At 37.0% G+C, this 21,849-nt stretch overlaps 1 protein-coding gene and 1 long non-coding RNA gene across 13 annotated transcripts in view; both read left to right on the forward strand.

Moving 5' to 3' along the window:
* Positions 1–3,112: 3,112 nt before the first annotated feature.
* LOC115223172 (E3 ubiquitin-protein ligase UBR4) overlaps positions 3,113–21,849 on the forward strand; it is a 197,368-nt gene continuing 178,631 nt past the window's right edge. For all 12 annotated transcript variants that reach the window (XM_036512184.1, XM_036512187.1, XM_036512188.1 and 9 more), the window contains exons 1-2: positions 3,113–3,271; positions 18,895–18,992. In XM_036512184.1, the coding sequence (XP_036368077.1) occupies positions 3,159–3,271; positions 18,895–18,992 (211 nt within the window). In that variant the 5' untranslated portion in view covers positions 3,113–3,158. The remainder of the gene's footprint in view (positions 3,272–18,894; positions 18,993–21,849) is intronic.
* LOC118767511 lies at positions 13,857–16,749 on the forward strand. The gene is made up of 3 exons (XR_005003433.1): positions 13,857–13,866; positions 14,778–14,779; positions 16,458–16,749. It is a non-coding gene; the product is annotated as an uncharacterized LOC118767511 (long non-coding RNA).

The following is a 21,849-nucleotide window of genomic DNA, read 5'->3' on the forward strand; positions in this document are numbered from 1 at the left end:
TCAGATTTAGGAAAATATCCTAGTGTCTCACAATTTTTCAAGCCGATCACATGAAGAAAGGTGTTCGCCTCCATTTTGGAAAACATATATATACGGGGTGCAGTGAATAAATTGTCGTCTAAATTACGCAAAAATGAAAGCAACACTGACATCTCATTTTAACAGATATATTTACCAAAATTATATTAAAATATTTTGAAATAATAAAGAGTAAATTTATTCAATAAAATCACCATTGGCTTCAACCAGACGACTTCAGAATCATCTCTTGCAACTCTTCTGGATGGTCTCCTTATTTAAGCTGGTGAATGCTGCCATACTCCTTGCCTTCTGTTCATCTTTGGTGTTACAAAGTATTTTGTTGGTCTCTCACTCAACTGCAGCCCACACATAATAATCAAGGAGATTGCAGTCTTGGGAGTTAGGTAGCCAGATGTTAGGGGTGATGTGGTCACAGAAAATGTCTGACAGCCATGACTGGGTTCTGCTTGTGTAGCATGGTGTAGAGTCCTGTTGCCAAACATAGGGTCTTCCAGCAGCCACCCTCTTGATCCAGGGTAGCACAATATCCTCCAGGAAGATGAATGGAGACATAATGTGGCCATCACTAATATTCACTCCAGACACCATGATGTTGACTAGATGTTTGATTTTGATCATTCTTAGTGCATGTTTTGGGGACACAGCAAGTCAACAGTTGTTCTCTGTACTCACCATCTGATCCTGGTAGAAATATTTCTCATCTGAGAAAAAGCATGTTCAGTTGGAGGGGATGCTTGAGTTTACTCAACAGCTTCATAGCACAGTCTTTCCTCTTGTCCTTGATGGCTTGGGATAAAAATTGGCCCCTTTCTCATCTTGTATGAGGAATACCGAATGTCTTCATGAACTATCTGCAATTACCCATCGCAATCTCTTTACTCTTACTCTTTTACTCTTCTACTTGTTTCAGTCATTTTGACTGTGGCCATGCTGGAGCACCGCCTTTAGTCGAGCAAATCGACCCCGGGACTTATTCTTTTTGTAAGCCCAGTACTTATTATATTGGTTTCTTTTTGCCGAACCGGTAAGTGACGGGGACGTAAACACACCAGCATCGGTTGTCAAGCAATGCTAGGGGAACAAACACAGACACACAAACACACACACATACATATATACGACAGGCTTCTTTCAGTTTCCGTCTACCAAATCCACTCACAAGGCATTGGTCGGCCTGGGGCTATAGCAGAAGACACTTGCCCAAGATGCCACGCAGTGGGACTGAACCTGGAACCAAGTGGTTGGTTAGCAAGCTACTTACCACACAGCCACTCCTGCGCCTTATATACTTTCCCCTTACATTACCACATGCTGTTTCTATTTTCTCAATAAAATCATAAAGTATGTCCTAGATGCCACATCTCCCCTTCCCAGCTTGAGCCAGCAAGGCTAGACCAAAGGGGATGGTAAAAGGCCTGACAGCATGGTAATTTTCTTGTTCTGTGGTGATGGGCCCCTCTTCCAAGATGCCATGAGCTATGACATCTTCTCCGGTGCCAACTTGGTGTGTTCAGCTGCCAGCCCAGTCTTTGTTGATTGTCAGGCCAAGAAGGGCAAACTGACAGGTTTGTGGTCAAGCCTGTGGCAGTTGACACTGCTGGTGTTCTTGGGCCCTGGGCCACATCCCTGCTCACTGCCCACTAGCGTAGCTAGAGTGTGTGCTGCCCAGAGTAGGCTTTCAGTTTGCCTCCCCCAGGTCCTCACAAATAATACATGTTGCTTACAGCAGACCCAGAAGTGATGCCACTCTCAAGAAAATTTCGTCTGGGGTGGACCGCTCCCTTTGCTCTCCTCTCTAGCTATGTTGGTATCATCGCCATTAGGGCAGAGATGGCTATCCGCACTTGCGAGCCCCATGAGAGAGAATGCTGCTGTTGATGTTGCTGTTGAGCAAACGGTCTTCGTCCCAGAGCTCGCAAGATGGGAGAAGTCCGAAACGTGGTCCTTTGCTATTCATAAGACACGCAGAAGAGAAAGCAGGTCAACCCCCGACACCGAGAGCATCGACGGATGGATGAATGCGCATCCAGGCCCAGCGATTGCGTAGGAAGTCGGGGACAAGAAACCGGAAGGAAGATTCAGAAAAAGTTGGAGCGAAAGAGTACAACAGGGGGCGCCACCACACCCTGCCGGAGCCTCGTGGAGCTGGGACAAGAAACAGGAAGAAAGAGTGAGAGAAAGTTGGGGCGAAAGAGTACAACAGGGGTTGCCAACACCCCCTGCCAGAGTATTTTCGCTCAATAAACACAAACGCCCGGTCTGGGAATCGAAACCACGATCCTCCGATCACGAGTCCGCTGCCCTAACCATTGGGCCATTGCGCCTCCACTTGCTGCTGGTGCGCGTCCCCCTAGCCAACTCCCTTGCTATCCTTTCTTTTTATTCATTAATTGTATCAGTTTTTGATAAAGAAAAATGATAACAACACCTTGTTGATGTATAAATTATGTGGAAAACTCTTATTAAAAAGCTACGTTGTTAAAACGATTGTACAAAATGAAAGTAAAAATTGATTGACGACGTAAAAAGAAAATAGTAAAAGAAATAACTAAAATAAATAAATAAACAGGAAAGAAAAATACTTGAAGAAGAAAAGCAAAATTAAATAAATAAGATAAATGCAAAATATTACACAGAAAAGTAAAAACAATATATATATATATATATTGCTTTTACTTTTTTACGTAATATTATATATATATATTTATATTTATATATATATAAACGAATAAATAAAATAGAAAACATGTAGGTAAAAAAAAGAAAAAGTAAATGAAATAATTGAAAAGCAACAAATTTATGTAAAAAGCAAAAGTAAAAAGGAAAATAATTAAATAACAAAAAATTAAATTAAGTAAAACAAAACAAAACAAAAACAAAACAAAAGCAAAACGTAAAAATAAACAGATATATAAGTAAATAAATAAGTAAAATAAATAATTAGTAAAATGCTAAAAAAATTTTTTAAAAAGTAGATAAATAAAATAAATGAATAAATAAATAAATAAAAGAAAAAAGAGACAGTTGCTGTGTTGAATGTGTTTTGGTGTTTAGTAGTAAGGAGGAGATAACTCCAGTGCGGTTTCTCGTCTTCACGCCCCGCCTTGGCAGACAAGATGGCGACTCCTCCTGCGTCGTTATCTTACTGTTTAAAACCATTACTAGCTGCCTCCTATTCAGCGTTCAACAAGAATGAAATACCAGATTTTTCAAGAGCCATTTCTAAGAGGTAAAACTTGTTCCATCGTATATTCGAAATCACACACCGTTTCGTCTTGTATTTATTTTATTCACCACCCACCACAAAAAAAAAAAAAAAAAAAAAAATCGCCCCCCCCTCCTCCTCCTCCGATATAAATTTTTCGCTTTGTAATGTTGTAATGTATTCGCCTTTATATCCGATATTAAACCCATTTTTTCCATTTCTTTGACGATTTTCTATCGATATATCCAACACCACACATAAATATATATATTCTTACATCAATTAATTTCCACAAAACACAATATAATCCTTTATTTCTTTTGCTTAATCCATCCTATGTAAGATTTCCTATGTATAATTGCAAACACCCATTTCTTCTTCTTCATAAATCTTATATATTTAATCTATCTTCCAGTTTATTTTGTTTTATCTCCTTTCTATATAAATCTCCGTCATGCAGACGGTTTTTTTTTATTAAATACTTCCCCTAAATTCTCATCAAATGTCTAATTTATTTAATTAACTTCACATTACTCTAAATCCTAATCATACAAGATCCTTATATCTCTGTTTAATTTTTGTCCAAACCCCCTTTTTTTCTATTTATCATTCTACAGAAAGGTTTTTTCTATTAAATACATTCTCTAAATTTTCATCAAATGTCTAATTTATTTAATTAACTTAATATTACTCCAAATCCAAATCATACAAGATCCTCATATCTATCTTGTTACTGCTTTATTTGTGTCCAAACCCTTTTTTCCCCCCTTTATCATTCTACAGAAATGTCTTTTTTATTAAATACATTCTCTAAATTTTCATCAAATGTCTAATTTATTTAAATAACTTCATATTACTCCAAATCCTAATCATATAACATCCTTAATATCTATCTTTCTCTCTGTCTCTGTTTATTAATTTTTGTCCAAGCCCCTTTTTTCCCCCCTTTATCATTCTACAGAAATGTCTTTTTTATTAAATACATTCTCTAAATTTTCATCAAATGTCTAATTTATTTAAATAACTTCATATTACTCCAAATCCTAATCATATAACATCCTTAATATCTATCTTTCTCTCTGTCTCTGTTTATTAATTTTTGTCCAAGCCCCTTTTTTCCCCCCTTTATCACTCTACAGAAATGTCTTTTTTATTAAACACTTCCTCTAAATATTTATCAAATGTTTAATTTATTTAATTAACTTCATATTACTCCAAATCCAAATCATACAAGACCCTTATATTTACCTTGTTACTGCTTTATTTGTGTCCAAACCCTTTTTTCCCCCCTTTATCATCCTACAGAAATGTCTTTTTTATTAAATACATTCTCTAAATTTTCATCAAATGTCTAATTTATTTAATTAACTTCATATTACTCCAAATCCTAATCATATAACATCCTTAATATCTATCTTTCTCTCTGTCTCTGTTTATTAATTTTTGTCCAAGCCCCTTTTTTCCCCCCTTTATCACTCTACAGAAATGTCTTTTTTATTAAACACTTCCTCTAAATATTTATCAAATGTTTAATTTATTTAATTAACTTCATATTACTCCAAATCCAAATCATACAAGACCCTTATATTTACCTTGTCACTGTTTAATTTTTGTCCAAACCCCTTTTTTTTCTCTTTATCATTCTACAGAAAGGTTTATTTTATTAAATACATTCTCTAAATGTTCATCAAATGTCTAATTTATTTAATTAACTTAATATTACTCCAAATCCTAATCATATAACATCCTTATATCTATCTTTCTCTCTGTCTCTGTTTATTAATTTTTGTCCAAATCCCTTTTTTTTCTCTTTATCATTCTACAGAAATGTTTTTTTATTAAATACTTCCTCTAAATGTTCATCAAATGTCTAATTTATCTAATTAACTGAATATTACTCCAAATCCTAATCATACAAGATCCTTATATCTATCTTTCTCTCTGTCTCTGTTTATTAATTGTTGTCCAAACCCCTTTTTTTTTCTCTTTATCATTCTACAGAAATGTTTTTTTTATTAAATACTTCCTCTAAATGTTCATCAAATGTCTAATTTATTTAATTAACTTAATATTACTCCAAATCCTAATCATACAAGATCCTTATATCTATCTTTCTCTCTGTCTCTGTTTATTAATTGTTGTCCAAACCCCTTTTTTTTCTCTTTGTCATTCTACAGAAATGTTTTTTTTTATTAAATACTTCCTCTAAATGTTCATCAAATGTCTAATTTATTTAATTAACTTCATATTACTCCAAATCCTAATCATATAAAGATCCCTATACCTATCTTTCCCCCTGTCTCTGTTTATTAATTTTTGTCCAAGATCCTTATATCTATCTTGTCACTGTTTAATTTTTGTCCAAACCCCTTTTTTTTACTCTTTATCATTCTACAGAAATGTTTCTAGACGATTCCACTTTAAATAATTACACTTGTTTACTTAAAAATTTACCATAAGCATGATAAATCTCGTCAATGACTTCAATAAAAACACATCCTTGTCCAATAAAAGAAGGATGTATTCCAAACATTTGAAATATAATCACTGATTAATTAATTATGTGGCTGTGATTCTTGGCAAGATTAACGAAACACCGGGACCTTGAAATAAAGAATATAACTTTATTTTCTGCGACCTAATTGACTTTAATCAGATGTCTTTGATAAATGGTCAGAAATATTCTTGTTTTGGTGGAAGAAATCCATTTAAAACATTGCCACTGATTAATTATGTGGCTGCGATTCTTACCAAATGCCGGGACCTTGAAATAAAGAATACAATCATATTTACTGTGGTTTAATTGCTTTTACTTAAAAGTGTTATTGTTGGTGTGTCACGCCGATGGTTTTAATGCTAAAAATGATAATAATATATCTGTCTTTGGGGAAATAAATGCATTTAAAACATTATCATTGATTAATTATGTAGCTGAGATTCTTAACAAAATTTCCAAAAGACGAACACCGGATGAAAAGAAAGAATTTGACCATATTTTCTGCGATTTAATTAATTTCAGTCAGGTATTTTTGGTAAATAGTCAAAGATATCAGACCCCAAACTACTTGTAATAAATATATCGAGTCGAGTACCTAACCTTTTATTGCAGTCCTCAAATTTCCAGTTCGTATATTTATGTATTGGCATATTTAGTTACTTTTCACGTGAAACTCCGATGTAATCGGAATCTGAGAGGTATTTGGAGAAAATTTCATTAAAAAAATACCCCCTTTTCCCCCCTGAAAGTGATAAGAAAAGATAGTCGCGTGGGTGTGGGCACATTTGCCTGGATAGGTATAGCCCATGTACTTAATAAACAAATTACGAGGTAATAATTATTATTGTTATTATTATTATTTTACCTTTTATAATGAAAATTTACCTTTTTAGGATCTCCGAAGCGGACGCCTATACTTATATACCCAACATATACTCCCATCCACGCACTATATATATATATATATATATATATATATATATATATATATACAATAATATGTTACATTACTCGATAGTCGAAGAGATGTCGTGGATTCCGACTTCAGCATCTGAAACTCAGAGTTTTATCTTGACTATCGAGTAATGTAACATATTATTGTATAGATAAATTTCCTCTATTTACATAATATTGAGGTCTCTTTCTTTCTTTTGTTACCTTACCGTTTTACCAATATATATATATATATATTATATATAAATATACACGTATTCTATGTAGATGTTTGTGTATGTATGTGTGTGTATATATATATATAATATATATATATATATATATATATATTATATATAAATAAATATACACGTATTCTATGTAGATGTTTGTGTATGTATGTGTGTGTATATATATATATATATATATATTATATATAAATAAATATACACGTATTCTATGTAGATGTTTGTGTATGTATGTATGTGTGTGTGTATATATATATATATATTATATATATATATACATACACGTATTCTATGTAGATGTTTGTGTATGTATGTATGTGTGTGTGTATATATATATATATATATATATACATACACGTATTCTATGTAGATGTTTGTGTATGTATGTATGTGTGTATATATATGTATATATATATATATATATAAATAAACACGTATTCTATGTATATGTGTGTATATATATATATATATGTATATAATTAGTAGGATTATCATTTGGACGAGCTATAAATTATCGTTAAATGACAGACAGCAGCTATTATTCACTCGATAGTCTAACCATGGAAACTGTTGCACCTTTTTTTCGATACATGCATAGCTTAAAAATTTATTTGCGAAAGAGAAAGAAAATGGTGTTTGAATTATTAATATCTAGAATGACGAAGATTATAGTTACAGAGGCAGGGGTTTTTTGGGGTTTTTTTTTGTGGCACTTTCCCCACAAGAAATTAACATTATTCCCGATTTGAATTTAATGGTGACATACTGTAGCTTTTATTGCACAACGGTGGTTGACAGTGGATGATTTATGTATTCCGTAGCATGGTATATGATGGGATGTGTGTGTGTGGTTGACATTAATATACGAGTTGTTATTTATGTGACGATTCTTGTTGACAGTGGATGGGTTTTGTCGATTCGTGGAGACGCAAAACTGATATAAATAAGTGTGACCTTGTCGGTCTAACAATTATAGATACAGCGAAAAGTGGTAAAGTAGTGCAAGTTGCGAAGATTTATTTACGCCCCAGAACTAATCAAAACATCAAATTTTAGTTCGAGTGCTGGACGACTGATCATTATGATAACGGTGCTTAAAAACCGTTTCTGCATTCATTAGTTATGCGTGGACCCCTCTCTGTTAATTACATAAATATTGGGTGAGGCCGAAAAAAAAACAAAAACGGACGATATTAATAATCTAAAGCGATAGCGGAAATCCTTTATTGTAATTTTGCCGGAGCATGGTACATATTTTTGGAATTTTAGCGACATTGAGCTAAAATTTAAATGCAAATGATTGCAGAAAATATAAATTAGCGAAAAAGAAATAAAAATGGAATATAGATTTTTATATTTTTAAGCCTATATATATATATAATTGATCTTATCAGTTTTTTTAATCATTTGTTTGTTGCAATCAGTTGTTGTATCAGACTGGAACATAGAGGACTGGATAAAACTGCACCAGGTTGGCTAGTACCCAGCAATATAGTGTGAGAATGTAGTCAGGTGCGCTAAGTACCCGGCAGGAGATAGAATGTGTCAGCAGTTTTCTCGGTAGTACGCTAAGTTAGTTACATCGAGTTTACTACATACAACGAACACTCCCTTTTCGCTGTCGACATCGGAAATGCACAGAACTGGTTATTGGTTGTTCACAAATAAATATGATAAAATAAAATAAGCTCAGATTTTTTTTTTTTTAAAGGAAACTGGTTATTGCAGAAAAACTGGTCAAAATATTGGACGTAATGTATATAAATACATTAAATAGTGACCCAAGTTCTCTTTCACTTTGTATAATGAAAGTAACGCGAAAAGTGAAACTTAATATTGTTCTCCGTAATGTTTTTCAGTCCAAATAGTGGCCTGCTATTTAATTAAATATAAATTTATAAATATGTTCTGTGTGAAATGACACGTAATACCCTGAAAAAACATAAAAGACCTTTCCTTTAATCATCCTGTATAAAAATCGACTGAAATCCGTTGAGATGATTATTCGTCAGAAACTAGTGCAGTGTCTCTCAACCGGGGTTCCCCAGAACCTTAGGCTTTTGCAAAATGTTCCTAGAGGTTCCGCGAGAAAGAGTGAGATAAGCTAATGCTAATTTCATGATCATAATATTACTATACATGCACAAAATATTATTGGTTATTGTAATATAGACATCCTCCTATCTAACGTATTATGTTATCAAAAAAATATAACTATATATATATATATATATATATATATATATATATATATATATATATAATATATATATAATATACATATAATTTGACATGGGCGATTCTTTCTTGTGTATGTGTGTATATATATATGTATATATATATATATATATATATATATATATATATATATATATAACTTAGAAAGGTTTTGGCCAGTATTGGCCCAGGCCATGTCTGACTTAATAGCACCACTATATAATATTTACCACATGAAGTACGGATGAAAATATATGAGAAAGATATATAAATTTTTAAATTTTTTATGCAGGGGTTCTTTGAGACATAATTATTTTAAGGGATACGCAAGGGTTGAGAAACACTGCTCTAGTGAAATGAAAGTGAAAGAATTCTTTTTCTCTGAAAATCAATTGAAAATGATGGATACCTGTTGTTACAAAATTGTCAATGTAAAGTGCTTTATTTTATTTATTTTATATTATTTAAAAAAAATAATGAATTAAAATATAGGAATTAGTTTGGATAATATTGTCAAAGGCATTTAACAAATTCTGGCAAATTTTTTTGTGCGTCTGTCGTCGATCACCCTCCCCATCTTTATCTTCTTTCCAGTTACTCCCACCTATCATTATATTATATGAAGTAGCCATGTATCTCCTCTATAACAAGACACATGTGCCGGTTCCATCATACTTTAGCCACCCAACACCCACCCAGCATTGAACCACCACCCCATCTCTCAAGTACACTCTCACCCAGTCAACAGGGCTTTCCTTTTCTTGTCTTGTGAATTACTTGGTGACCACAATAATGCAGGTGTCATGAAAGAAAGCATCTAATACACACTGTAAAATGGTTAGGTGTTAGGAAGGTCATCCATTGGCATTCGGTGTGTTGGTACCTGTTAAACCATCCAGCCTATGCCGGCATGGAAAACAGAACATAAAGTGATGATATATAAAGATTGAAGGGGTGCTACTATAGTATAATATCTACCATCCATTTTCTACTATAGCAGGATATCTACTATTAATTTTCTACTACAGTATATCTACTGACCGTTTGTAGCATGAAATATGTTAAGAATCATTAAACATTTATACTACAAAAAGAAAGGAGCATAATAAACAGTTTGTAGTGTAAAATATATTTAAATATCATTAACACCTTAGTATACAAAATTTAAAAAAAATCATCATATATTGATTTTAATGTTTATAGATTGATCTGATATCTTTTAGAAAAGCAATGAACGGGTCATTGTTTTTCCTGAGCATTTTTCCAATAATGGCACCTGTGTTGGTGGCACATAAAATCACCCACTACACTCTCGGAGTGGTTGGCGTTAGGAAGGGCATCCAGCTGTAGAAACACTGCCAGATCTGACTGGGCCTGGTGTAGCCTTCGGGCTTGCCAGACCCCAGTTGAACCGTCCAACCCATGCTAGCATGGAAAGCGGACGTTAAACGATGATGATGATCCAAATGCAATTGAAAATGTTGAGTAGATGTGCCTCTTTTTTTTTTTCTTGAGTATTTCAATCTTGGCATCAAGCTACGATCACTCAATAGCTTGAATATGAGCTCCTGATGTCTGGTCCATCTAATTCACTTGATGATTGACAGTTTTGTGTTGATAGCTGATTTCCTTTAAGCAATGGTAGGTCGGCCACTCAACGGAATGGCTCACGGCATGGTGCTAGTATGAACACCTAGGCTGGAATTAATTGCTGAAGACCGTAAGTGGGTTGTTTGGCAGAGTGCATTGTCATTTATGATGGGTCGCAAATAGCAAGGTAGATATCCTATAGTAGCACTGATTGAAGTGCTGTGCATGGCATGATACTTAATTTTTACATTGCTCCATGTCCCTTCAGTTGTGTCAACGTGGATAGCTCCATCTTTTGGATCTATAAAATTAAGATAATGATTTACAGTATCCTGGTTCCATAACTGTTGATAGATACACTAGCAGTTATAATACCTATTTCTTTATTACCCACAAGGGGCTAAACACAGAGGGGACAAACAAGGACAGACATAGGTATTAAGTCGATTACATCGACCCCAGTGCGTAACTGGTACTTAATTTATCGACCCCGAAAGGATGAAAGGCAAAGTCGACCTCGGCGGAATTTGAACTCACAACGTAACGCAGACGAAATACCGCTAAGCAGTTATAATACACATACCTGATAATATGGGATCAGTGATAGTTCATAATAATTAATATTGCAGTTTTACAACCAGGGACAGGTACAAGGACATACTTTAGGCTGCTGTGTTCAACCATGTCAAGAAGCCAGGAACCCTCTTGATAACGACCATGAGATATTTGTGGTGCATGGACTTCAATCTATGTCTCCACTCTTAAACCGTTTCTGCCAATCTAAACAGGATGGTCAGTACACCACGACTACACATACTTCTCTAGAATAGTTATATCAGTTCACTGTCGTTTCTCAACCGACACCAAACTGCTCCGTAACAACATTGCTTGCAGTTAACTGCTGCCCTCCAATACATACAAGATGTACAAAGTGAAGCAGTGAGATATGAGACCCAAACAAGAAAGAAGCTGCCTCTAATACTTTGGTAATGCCTGCAGGCACAATTCTTCCGAGTTTTCCCATCAAAACATATGTGGCAATTTACCAAACATGTCATCTTATCAGTGTTCTGCTGAATTAGGAATTCTAAAAATGCTAGACTTGTACTTCCATCATTGTCGTAATACAAATACCCTTTTTAACATATTTCCTTTCAGTTAGCTCATCACTGTTAATATCGTCTACACTTTTCACAGGTGCTTGTTGCATAAGAGGTTTAGCCATTTCTTCTATACACAAACAATTTTGAAATTAACTTTCAGTTTCAAAGAAAAACAATCTTCCACTCAAATTTCATTGCTAAGTTTAGTTGAGTACTACCAAGCATCATTTACTTTTTTTTTTCTATAATGTTGATCTCTGCCAACTTCAATGGTTTCACTTTCTGGATCATAAAATGAAAGAGTTCTCTGTTTTATGTGGAATAAGTCTCATCCTAGAAAAATTCAAGCAACAACATTCTAAATTTTATCAAAATCTTTTGGGATCTCTTACCATTTGTCTAAGAACATTTTATTAAGGTTTTCAATTCGCATGATGACCAGGTTACATAAATATGAGTACCATATTTAAAGCATATAAAATGTACAGTTTTTGAAAAAAAAATAAGTCCCCAAAAGATCACCCCTGGTCCTATATGAAAATTTGGGCTTATGTTACATGTTCAATGCACTAAAAACTTCTTGCCAGAATATGTGCTACTGAATCTGGGGTGTGACCCAGATGTTTGTTTTTTTTTTTTTGTTTTTTTTTTTACTTCATCAGATATGATATCGTTCACTTGTTTCAATCATTAGACTGGCCATACTGGAGCACCATGAATTTTTTTTAGTTAAATGAATCAACTCCAGTACTTGGTTTTTTTAAAGCTTGATACTTACTCGTTTGGTCTCCTTTTGCCGCACTGCTAAGTTACTGGGACACAAGCACATCCACATCGGTGGTCAAGTGGTGAGAGACAGACGCAAACACACACACACACATAGATATGTAAGCATATATATATATATATATATATATATATATATTATCATTTAATGTTTGTTGTCCATGATGGCATGGGCTGGATGGTTTGACTGGGCTGGTATGCTGGAAGGCATACCAGTCTGATTTGGCATGGTTTTCTATGGCTGGATGCCCTTCTTAATGTCAACCACTCCAAGAGTAATGAGTGCTTGTACGTTCCACTAGCATGGGTACCATTTGTGTGACACCGGGGTGCGTTTATGTGCCAATTTGCATGACACGGTATCTGCCATGACTGCGATTTTGCTCGGCTTGATGGGCCGCCTTCTTAAGCACAACATAATGCCAAAGGTCTTGGTCATTGCCTCCGTGAGGCCCAACACTCGAAATATGTATCTATATATACACATACAATGGGCTTCTTTCTGTTTCTGTCTGCCAAATCCACTCACAAGGCCTTGGCCAGCCTGGGGCTATAATAGTAGATGACGCTTGCCCAAAGTGCTGCACAGTGGGACTGAACCTGGAACCATGTGGTTGAGAAGAAAGCTTCTTGCCACACAGTCACATCTATAAATGTATTTGGTATGCATTTAAACTGGCCACATCAGCCCAAATAGCAGCTTTATACACAAACTGGCCAGATCCAGCCTCCCACGCACATACCCTACATCATTTGAAAAATAAATGATCACATTGTCAAAATATTGTTGCTATGAGATAATGCATAATTAATTCAAACTAATGTGATTAAACAGAAATCTCATTAGACAGAGTAATCTGAATGTTAAATGGTTAAATGTCTGCATTTGTAATTACATGGCCATGTTTAAGAAAATGAAACAACAGGCATTTCACATTTTCAGGAAATGAAACTGGATAATCTTAATACTTTCATTATTGAATGCACACACATTACTTTCATTATTTTGGCCGGTACATAGGTGCTCCTGGCCTTTTTGTTTCTACTGCAAAGAAATAACAGAAAAGCATTGTGACTCTAATAACATTATATAACTTTCACTCAAAGGTGTTATAAGCAAAAAGATCTTGCTGAACAACTGACTGAATCACTTAAAGTTTAATTATGCTAATTAACTCCTATATTAAAGAACAACTGGACGAATGTTTAATTTCTGGCACCAGTACATGAATGCACTTCACCACTGTCAACATACATCATTGCTATCATTCTCACTGTTGCTTCTCTCCTTCAGAATATAAACAATCTAATATTACATCATTGCCATTGCTTCTAACATTGTTGGTATCCTGATCACTACAACTGTTATCCTGCTGTTATCTGTATCCCTCATGGAAATCATTAATAAATGCATAGATGCAGGCATGGCTGTGTAGTAAGAAGTTTGCTTCCTAACTACGTGGTTCCAGGTTCAGTCCCACTGCGTGGTATCTTTGGTAGGTGCTTTCTACTATGGCCACAGGCTGACCAAAGCCTTGTGAGTGGATTTGGTATATGGAGATAGAAAGAAACCCATCGTTTCAGGTATGCAAGGACAGATTGGAATCAAAGCGCCTCAGAATTAATTTAGCACAGACCAAAATATTGATAAGTTGGAAAACAGACAAATCACAGATCCCTTCAGGGAGATGGGTCTGCTTGATATGTGGAAAAGGTGTTGGGAAAAACTCCATAAGGTGTACCCAGTGCAAGCTATGGACACATATGAGGTGCAGTGGTATCACTTGAAGACTAACAGAGAAAATAGTCTTTACATGTGGCAGATGCACTGGTACATTAAACACCAGGAATGTACAAAAGATAGACTCCCTCAATATCAGAGGGGATCCTTAGTAGTAGTAAGTAGTTTCTATTATTTAGGCAGCCAAGTTAGGATTGGGGGAGGTTGTTCTGAAAGTATAGCTGCTAGAATAAGAAAAGGCTGGGCAAAGTTCAGAGAGCTCTGTTAGTAATGAAGGGCTTCTCCTTCAGAGTGAAAAGCAGATTGTATGATGCTTGTATATGAACAGCCATGCTATGTGGCAGTGAGACATTGGCTGTGACCTTGAAGATATGTGAAGGCTTGAAAGAAATGAAGCCAGTATGCTCTGCTGGAGGAGTAATGTCAGTGTGCATATATGACAGAGTGTAAGTGATTTGAGAGAAAAACTGGGCATACGTAGCATCTGATGTAGCGTGTGAGAGAGAAGACTGCACCGGTATGGCCATGTGATGCATATGAAGGCAGTTGCATCAAGAGGTGCTGAGCTCTAATTGTGGAGGGAACATGTGGAAAGAGTAGACCCAGGAAGACATGGGACGAAGTGGTGAGAAAGGATCTACAGATGTTGGGACTCATAGAGGGGATGACAGGGGACTGAGACTCCTTGTGGTTTACTGCATTTGAAAAGACATGCCAAGCTGAGTAAAAGCATTGGCTATCCTTGCATACAAGCTTGTCCCCTGCATCCCTCTCCAGCTGAGCATTCCTAATCTTACGGGCTTGTGGGTGCTGGTACCACGTAAAAGGCACCTGTACTGGTGCCATGTAAATGCACCTGTGCTGGTGCTGTGTACACTCTGTAAAGTGGTTGGTGCTAGGAAGGGCATCCTGCTGTAGAAACTATGCCAAAACAGCTAGTCAGCTCTTGTCGAACCATCCAACCCCATGCCAGCATGGAAAATGGATGATAAATGATTGTGTGTGTTTGTCCCCCACCATTGCTTGACAACTGATGTTGGCTTGTTTATGTCCCCTGTAACTTAATGGTTTAGCAAAAGAGAATGATAAAATAAGTCCCGGGCTTAAAAAAAAAAATAAGTACTGGAGGTTGATTCATTTGACTAAAAGTTGCTGATGGTGGTGCTCCAGCATGAGCTGAGTCTAATGACTGAAACAAAAGAAAAGAAAAGAAAAAAAGATAAAATGCAAAAGTTTTGTGAACAATACCGGCTGACTGTGAGATGTAATTTGCAGCATGATTAGTTTGCTGGCAGTTAGGCAGAGGGTTGGCATGTTGGACTCTGATATATTTTAGTTGTGTAGTGTTTTTGACTATATTACTGAATCTGATATATTTGTCTGGCAATGCTCTAAGAGTTAATGAATCAACATATAGACAGTAGGGCTTTTTAATGTTTTTTTTTTATTACTCTGAAATAGTGATTTAGTACTGGCATTATTAATGCTATTGAGAAAAAAGTAATACTGTTGTTATTAAAAAATGAAACAAATGTCTATACAAGCATTTATCTATGTAGGACATTTTATTGCCCTCTCCCCCACCAGCTACTTGTTCTTATAGATAAGCTTATCTTTTGCCAGAATGCCTCATAAAGACTAGTAATGAGCTCAATGAAGCCAATCCATTATATGTGCACCGTCTCTTAGCAGCTACTGCAGTTCCTGGAACAATGCATTGCCAAACAGTATCAGCGTTGCTGCAATTTAATTATTAACATATCGAGGTTAATCTTTTTTTCCATTAATTGTATTTTCCGAAGACCCAGAATTGTCGAACTGTAATTAAATGTCTACCCAACTTATCAATGGGAATTCCTGAAACCATTGTTTAATGTTATCACACTTGATTCCAAGTCTTCTATGAGAAGTTATTAGATGAAGTGTTGAAGTATGAGAGAAGAGGCCAGAGTTCTGTTGCTGGTCACTTACATAGTTCTAAAATATAAAGATTATTTGCAGAAGTTTGGCATTTTAAGTGCAACGCCTTGGAAATGAAAATTTGAAGACTAAACATTGACAGACATTCATCTTCACCTTAACCCTTTAGTATCAGGATTACTGTCAGATGTAATGCTTATTTATACACATTGTTTTGAATTAATTATGCATTACCTCAGAGCTTGGAGATTTCAATGCTGTGATTGCTTCTTTTTTTTTAGTGACATTGTAAGGTAAAAGGCCAGATCTGGCCTGTGTAAACATAAAACAGGTTGCTTGATTTGGCCAGTTTGAATACTTTGAGGTTAAGCATATTTATTTCTTTCCTTAAATCTAGCTGTAGCTTTCTCATAGAAGGTCTGAATTGAAATTTTAAATCTTGGCAATAATGAAGAATTGATTGTTGTATAGGCGCAGGAGTGGCTGTGTGGTAAGTAGCTTGCTTACCAACCACATGGTTCTGGGTTCAGTCCCACTGCGTGGCATCTTGAGCAAGTGTCTTCTGCTATAGCCCCGGGCCGACCAATGCCTTGGTAGACGGAAACTGAAAGAAGCCTGTCGTATATATATGTATGTGTGTGTAGTTGCATGTCTGTGTTTGTCTCCCCCACAACATCGCTTGACAACCAATGCTAGTGGGTTTACGTCCCCGTCACTTAGCGGTTCTGCAAAAGAGACCAATAGAATAAGTACTGGGCTTACAAAGAATAAGTCCCGGGGTCGATTTGCTCGACTAAAGGTGGTGCTCCAGCATGGCCGCAGTCAAATGACTGAAACAAGTAAAAAAGTAAAGAGTAAGTTGTCCATCAAGTTTGCAGGTGAACAGGCTCAAAAGCACTGACCACATAAGGAAAGTGTCTTCTCCAGTGTATGGTGAAGGTGCATGGCTTAGTGGTTAGGATGTTGTCCTCGTGATCACTCAGTCATGCTTTGAATTACTAGACTGGCGGCTGTGCATTGTGTTGTTGCTCCAGTCCACTCGGCTGTGATGGATTGATGCACAAGTGTGAGATGGTGACTCAGGAAAATCAGCCAAAATGAAGGTCCTGGGAGCCACGTTTTGTATTCAGCAGTTGAAAGGATGTATAGTACGACCTGCACTGACTCCCGACTGGTTGGGATTGGTCGTTGAACCGTGTCAATGGTCAACGAGAAGTGTAACAGCTCAAGTCATCCTTGTCATAATTCTAATTCTAGATAATTATGAGCAATGTTGAAGCTTGGACATAATGCATAGCTGTATGACTTGGTTGTAAGTTAAGCAGATGTAGACATACCCTTGGCTTTCTTGTAGTTGACCCAGTAGCACATTGAGGATGTGACAACTGGAGGGATAGTACGCTGCACCAGTAGGCAGCTGGTGCTAATTTTCATTAGAATAGACTGGAGAAATGTGAAATGAAATCATCATCATCATTTAGCGTCCGTTTTCCATGCTAGCATGGGTTGGACGGTTCTACTGGGGTCTGTGAAGCCAGAAGGCTTCATCAGGCCCAGTCAAATCTGGCAGTGTTTCTACGGCTGGATGCCCTTCCTAACGCCAACCACTCCGTGAGTGTAGTGGGTGCTTTTTACGTGCCACCCGCACTGGTGCCAGACAGAGCTGGCAAACGGCCACGAACGGATGGTGCTTTTTATGTGCCACCGGCACGAGGGCCAGGCGAGACTTAAATATACAACATGTCACCTGATCCAGAAATCAAATTAACACCTTTATGTTTGTGAGGCTCAGCACACTAGCCACTAGAACATGCAGGTACTTGATAATATCACAATGCCAAATTTTGTCCATTGTCAAGAGTAGTCACCACTAGTTACCGTTGAAGTCATCTTTGAACAGTCAGCTTACTTGGAAAGAAACACTGCAGTTATTTATGAGTTGAAATTAATGCATATATAGGAGCACTCCGTCAGTTACGACGACGAGGGTCCCCGCTGATATGATCAACGGAACAGCCTGCTCGTGAAATTAACGTGCAAGTGGCTGAGCAATCCACAGACACGTGTACCCCTAACGTAGTTCTCGGGGAGATTCAGCGTGACACAGAGTGTGACAAGGCCGGCCCTTTGAAATGCAAGTACAACTCATTTTTGCCAGCTGAGTGGACTGGAGCAACGTGAAATAAAGTGTCTTGCTCAAGGACACAACGCGTCGCCGGGAATCGAACTCATGACCTTACAATCGTGAGCCGAATGCCCTAACCACTAAGCCACGCGCCTTCACTTGAAATTAATGCATGCACAATTTCACTGCTTTAGCATCACCATTTCATAGTGAACTTATGAACTTTTCAGGCCACCCTTGTAGAGTTGTCTCAGTGCATGTCAGAAATACTTCAGGCTTTTATTGTATCAAAGGCCAATTTTATTTTACTTTCTTAACTGTCAATCATTGTCAGGTTACAGAACAGCTTTGAAGTTTTGTCTCATTTGACTTGTGTTTGAATAACCTTTGACTATGGTCAATATTTGAATTGTGTTTAATTTTCCACAATAAATTTATAAGTTTTGGCTTGTTTAAAAAAAAAAAAATTCTTTTTTCTTTTTTCCAGTGAAGATGAAATCCTCCATCATGCAGAAGAATATGAATCTTTTTACTCAACATTTGTCGCCTTATCAGCTCACTATTTGGGAGCAAATGCAGGTTCCGGTAAGTAACTCCTTACAATTGTTGTTTAATTCCCGTTCTTACTTACCAGCCCGAGTTAGACAGGTCTTCGTGTCTTGCTACCTCTTGTGGTCCTATGTTTATGGTACACACCAATACATTCATATAAAAAGAGTGCATACATCCACCAGTTTAGTCATTTAACAAAATTTATTGCTTTCATGTCTGTTGTAAAGTTGGGTGGCATTAGTGCCAGTTATCTTTCATAAGCTGGGTGGTTACATGCTGCATCTCTTTGTTGACAAGGGTTCTGAAATCTCATCTCTAAGTTGTAGTAAGATGTTTTTTCTTCATCATCATCATCATCGTTTAACGTCTGTTTTCCATGCTAGCATGGGTTGGACGGTTCAACTGGGGTATGGGAAGCCAGAAGGCTGCGCCAGGCCCAGTCCGATTTGGCAGTGTTTCTACGGCTGGATGCCCTTCCTAACGCCAACCACTCCGTGAGTGTAGTGGGTGCTTTTTACGTGCCACCTGCACAGGTGCCAGACGAGGCTGGCAAACGGCCATGATTGGATGGTGCTTTTTACGTGCCACCAGCACGGGGGCCAGACGAAGCTGGCAACGGCCATGATTGGATGGTGCATTTTACGTGCTACCGGCACGGAGGCCAGTTGGGGTGGCATGGCAACGGCCACGTTCAGATGGTTCTCTTACATGCCATCGGAGAACCATCCGAACGTGGCCGTTGCCAGCGCTGCCCCGACTTGTTATAATATTACTTCCTCAGGTGTGGCTACCACCAGAATCTAGAGCCTTTGGGCAACAGATTTACTGAATAAAAAAATGTAACATTCCCACAATGCTACATTGCATCCCATGGGTTCAGTCACTGCACGTCGGTGGCAGTGATGTCCTCGGGAAGGAATAGCAAAGTATATCTTGAGCATTGGTACTGCAGATTACAGCTGTTCTACAGATCACTACCATGCTGTAGGGTTTCTTGATCTGCACTGTCTTGAGTTAACCCTTTCGTCACTGTATTTATTTTGAGATGTTCTGTGTTTCTTTTAATTACTTTAAATACAACAAAGAATTTAGTAAAATAACTTAGTTATCATTCAGCTTGTATTAGGAACATAAATTGTGACTAAGGTTTGGTGGAAGATTTTAATTGAAACCTTAAGAAAACAAGACATTTGTACAACAGAGCCAGAGCCGATTTCAGCCGGGTTGGTAACAAAAGGGTTAAACAGTAACTTACTGTTTGTCTAAAGTAAAATTAAAACTTTTTGTTTTTTTTTCCCTGATAATTTTAACATCTCGAGAGAAAGAAAATTCTTGATTTATTTATAGAACCAGTTGCTTTTGATTAAACATTATTTTACTAACATTGCTTAAGTTTTATGAAGATTTCTACAGCAGCAAGATGTTGCCTGTTGGGCTGTCAGTGAACATTAAGAGAAGTTCACTTCCAAACCATGTGGTTTCAAGTTCAGCCTCACTGCATGGTACCTTAAACAAGTGTCTGCATCTGTAGCTTTGAGCTAAGCACACCTTTGGATTCATTAAGCCGAAACTGAATGAAGGTTCTGTGTGTATGAGTATGCATACAAGTGCTTTTGTCTCCTTGTCTTAACATCATGCAATAGTTATATATAAATCATCATCATCATAGAGACCATGTTCCTTGTTCGGGTTAGAATAATCTTTTTGTTAGAGTTTTTTTTTTATACGTGTTTAATCAGGCATGACCACATAAGACGTTTACTTTGCAGCTACGCAGTTTCACTTAAGTTCCACTGAGCTGTATCTTGGATAAGTGTCAAGTGATGTTTTGAGAAGGAAATTGGGTGAGCGGCCCAATTGCATACATGTGTGCACGTGTACACACACACACACACACCAGAATCTCAGTTTCACTGAGGTGGACAGATCCTTTGTCAACTTCTATGTGAAGTTCAAAGTTGTGAGATCAGCCTTCACCACTTCATCCCATGTCTTCCTAGGTCTTCCCCTGCCATAAGTTCCCTCTACTTTAAATGATCAGTCATTCGGAATGCTCACAGCAGCCATATTCCTACCACTCTATGTCACGCTGGTGAGACCCATATTGGAGTATGGGATTCAAGCCTCTTCTCCTTATCTCCTCAAAGACATACAGCATCTCGAAAGAGTCCAGAAGCTGGCTACCCGCATGGTTCATGGTCTCAAAAATTTGTCCTACGAAGAAAGGCTGAGGACGCTCGACCTTTATTCTCTTGAAAAACGCCGCCGCCGTGGTGATCTCATTCTCGCCCACAACATCATAAGCGGAAAGTGTAACCTCTCGAAAGAGCTGTTCTTCACTCCTGCTCCAGAGCGTCGGCTGCGGGGTCATTCCGAAAAGCTCTACCTGTGACGATTTTATCTCAATCGAAGGAGAGGAGCTTTCTCTGTCCGGGTTGCGGATCCGTAGAACAAGCTGCCAGACGAGATGGTGAAGATGCCGACGACCGCTTTGTTCAAAGCCTCCCTGGACCTCAAGTGGCCTGAACTCTTTACATGAACACCACCCTGTACTTAACTCCATGTCCCCCTACATGGCCTTGCTATTTGCTTTTGAGCCAAATTAACTAACTAACTAACACACACACACACACACACACACACACCTTTATGTATACAAATGACTATAGAATATTATGCTGCGTCATTCATAATATGAATCGTTCAACATAATATTTTACAGTCATTTGTTCAAACAAGGTCACCATTCCGCCTCTTGTCATTCACTTACACAATGGTAGACAGTTGGAGAGATGTATTTTTAGCCTCTATTTGTTGGGGTTTTTGTTTTTAAATTGAGTAAACATTTCATATTAACAAATCTTGTCTTATGAAAATACGAAAAATCTTT

This window comes from Octopus sinensis, linkage group LG22 (assembly GCF_006345805.1).
Source record: "Octopus sinensis linkage group LG22, ASM634580v1, whole genome shotgun sequence".
Classification (NCBI taxonomy): Eukaryota; Metazoa; Mollusca; class Cephalopoda; order Octopoda; family Octopodidae; genus Octopus; species Octopus sinensis.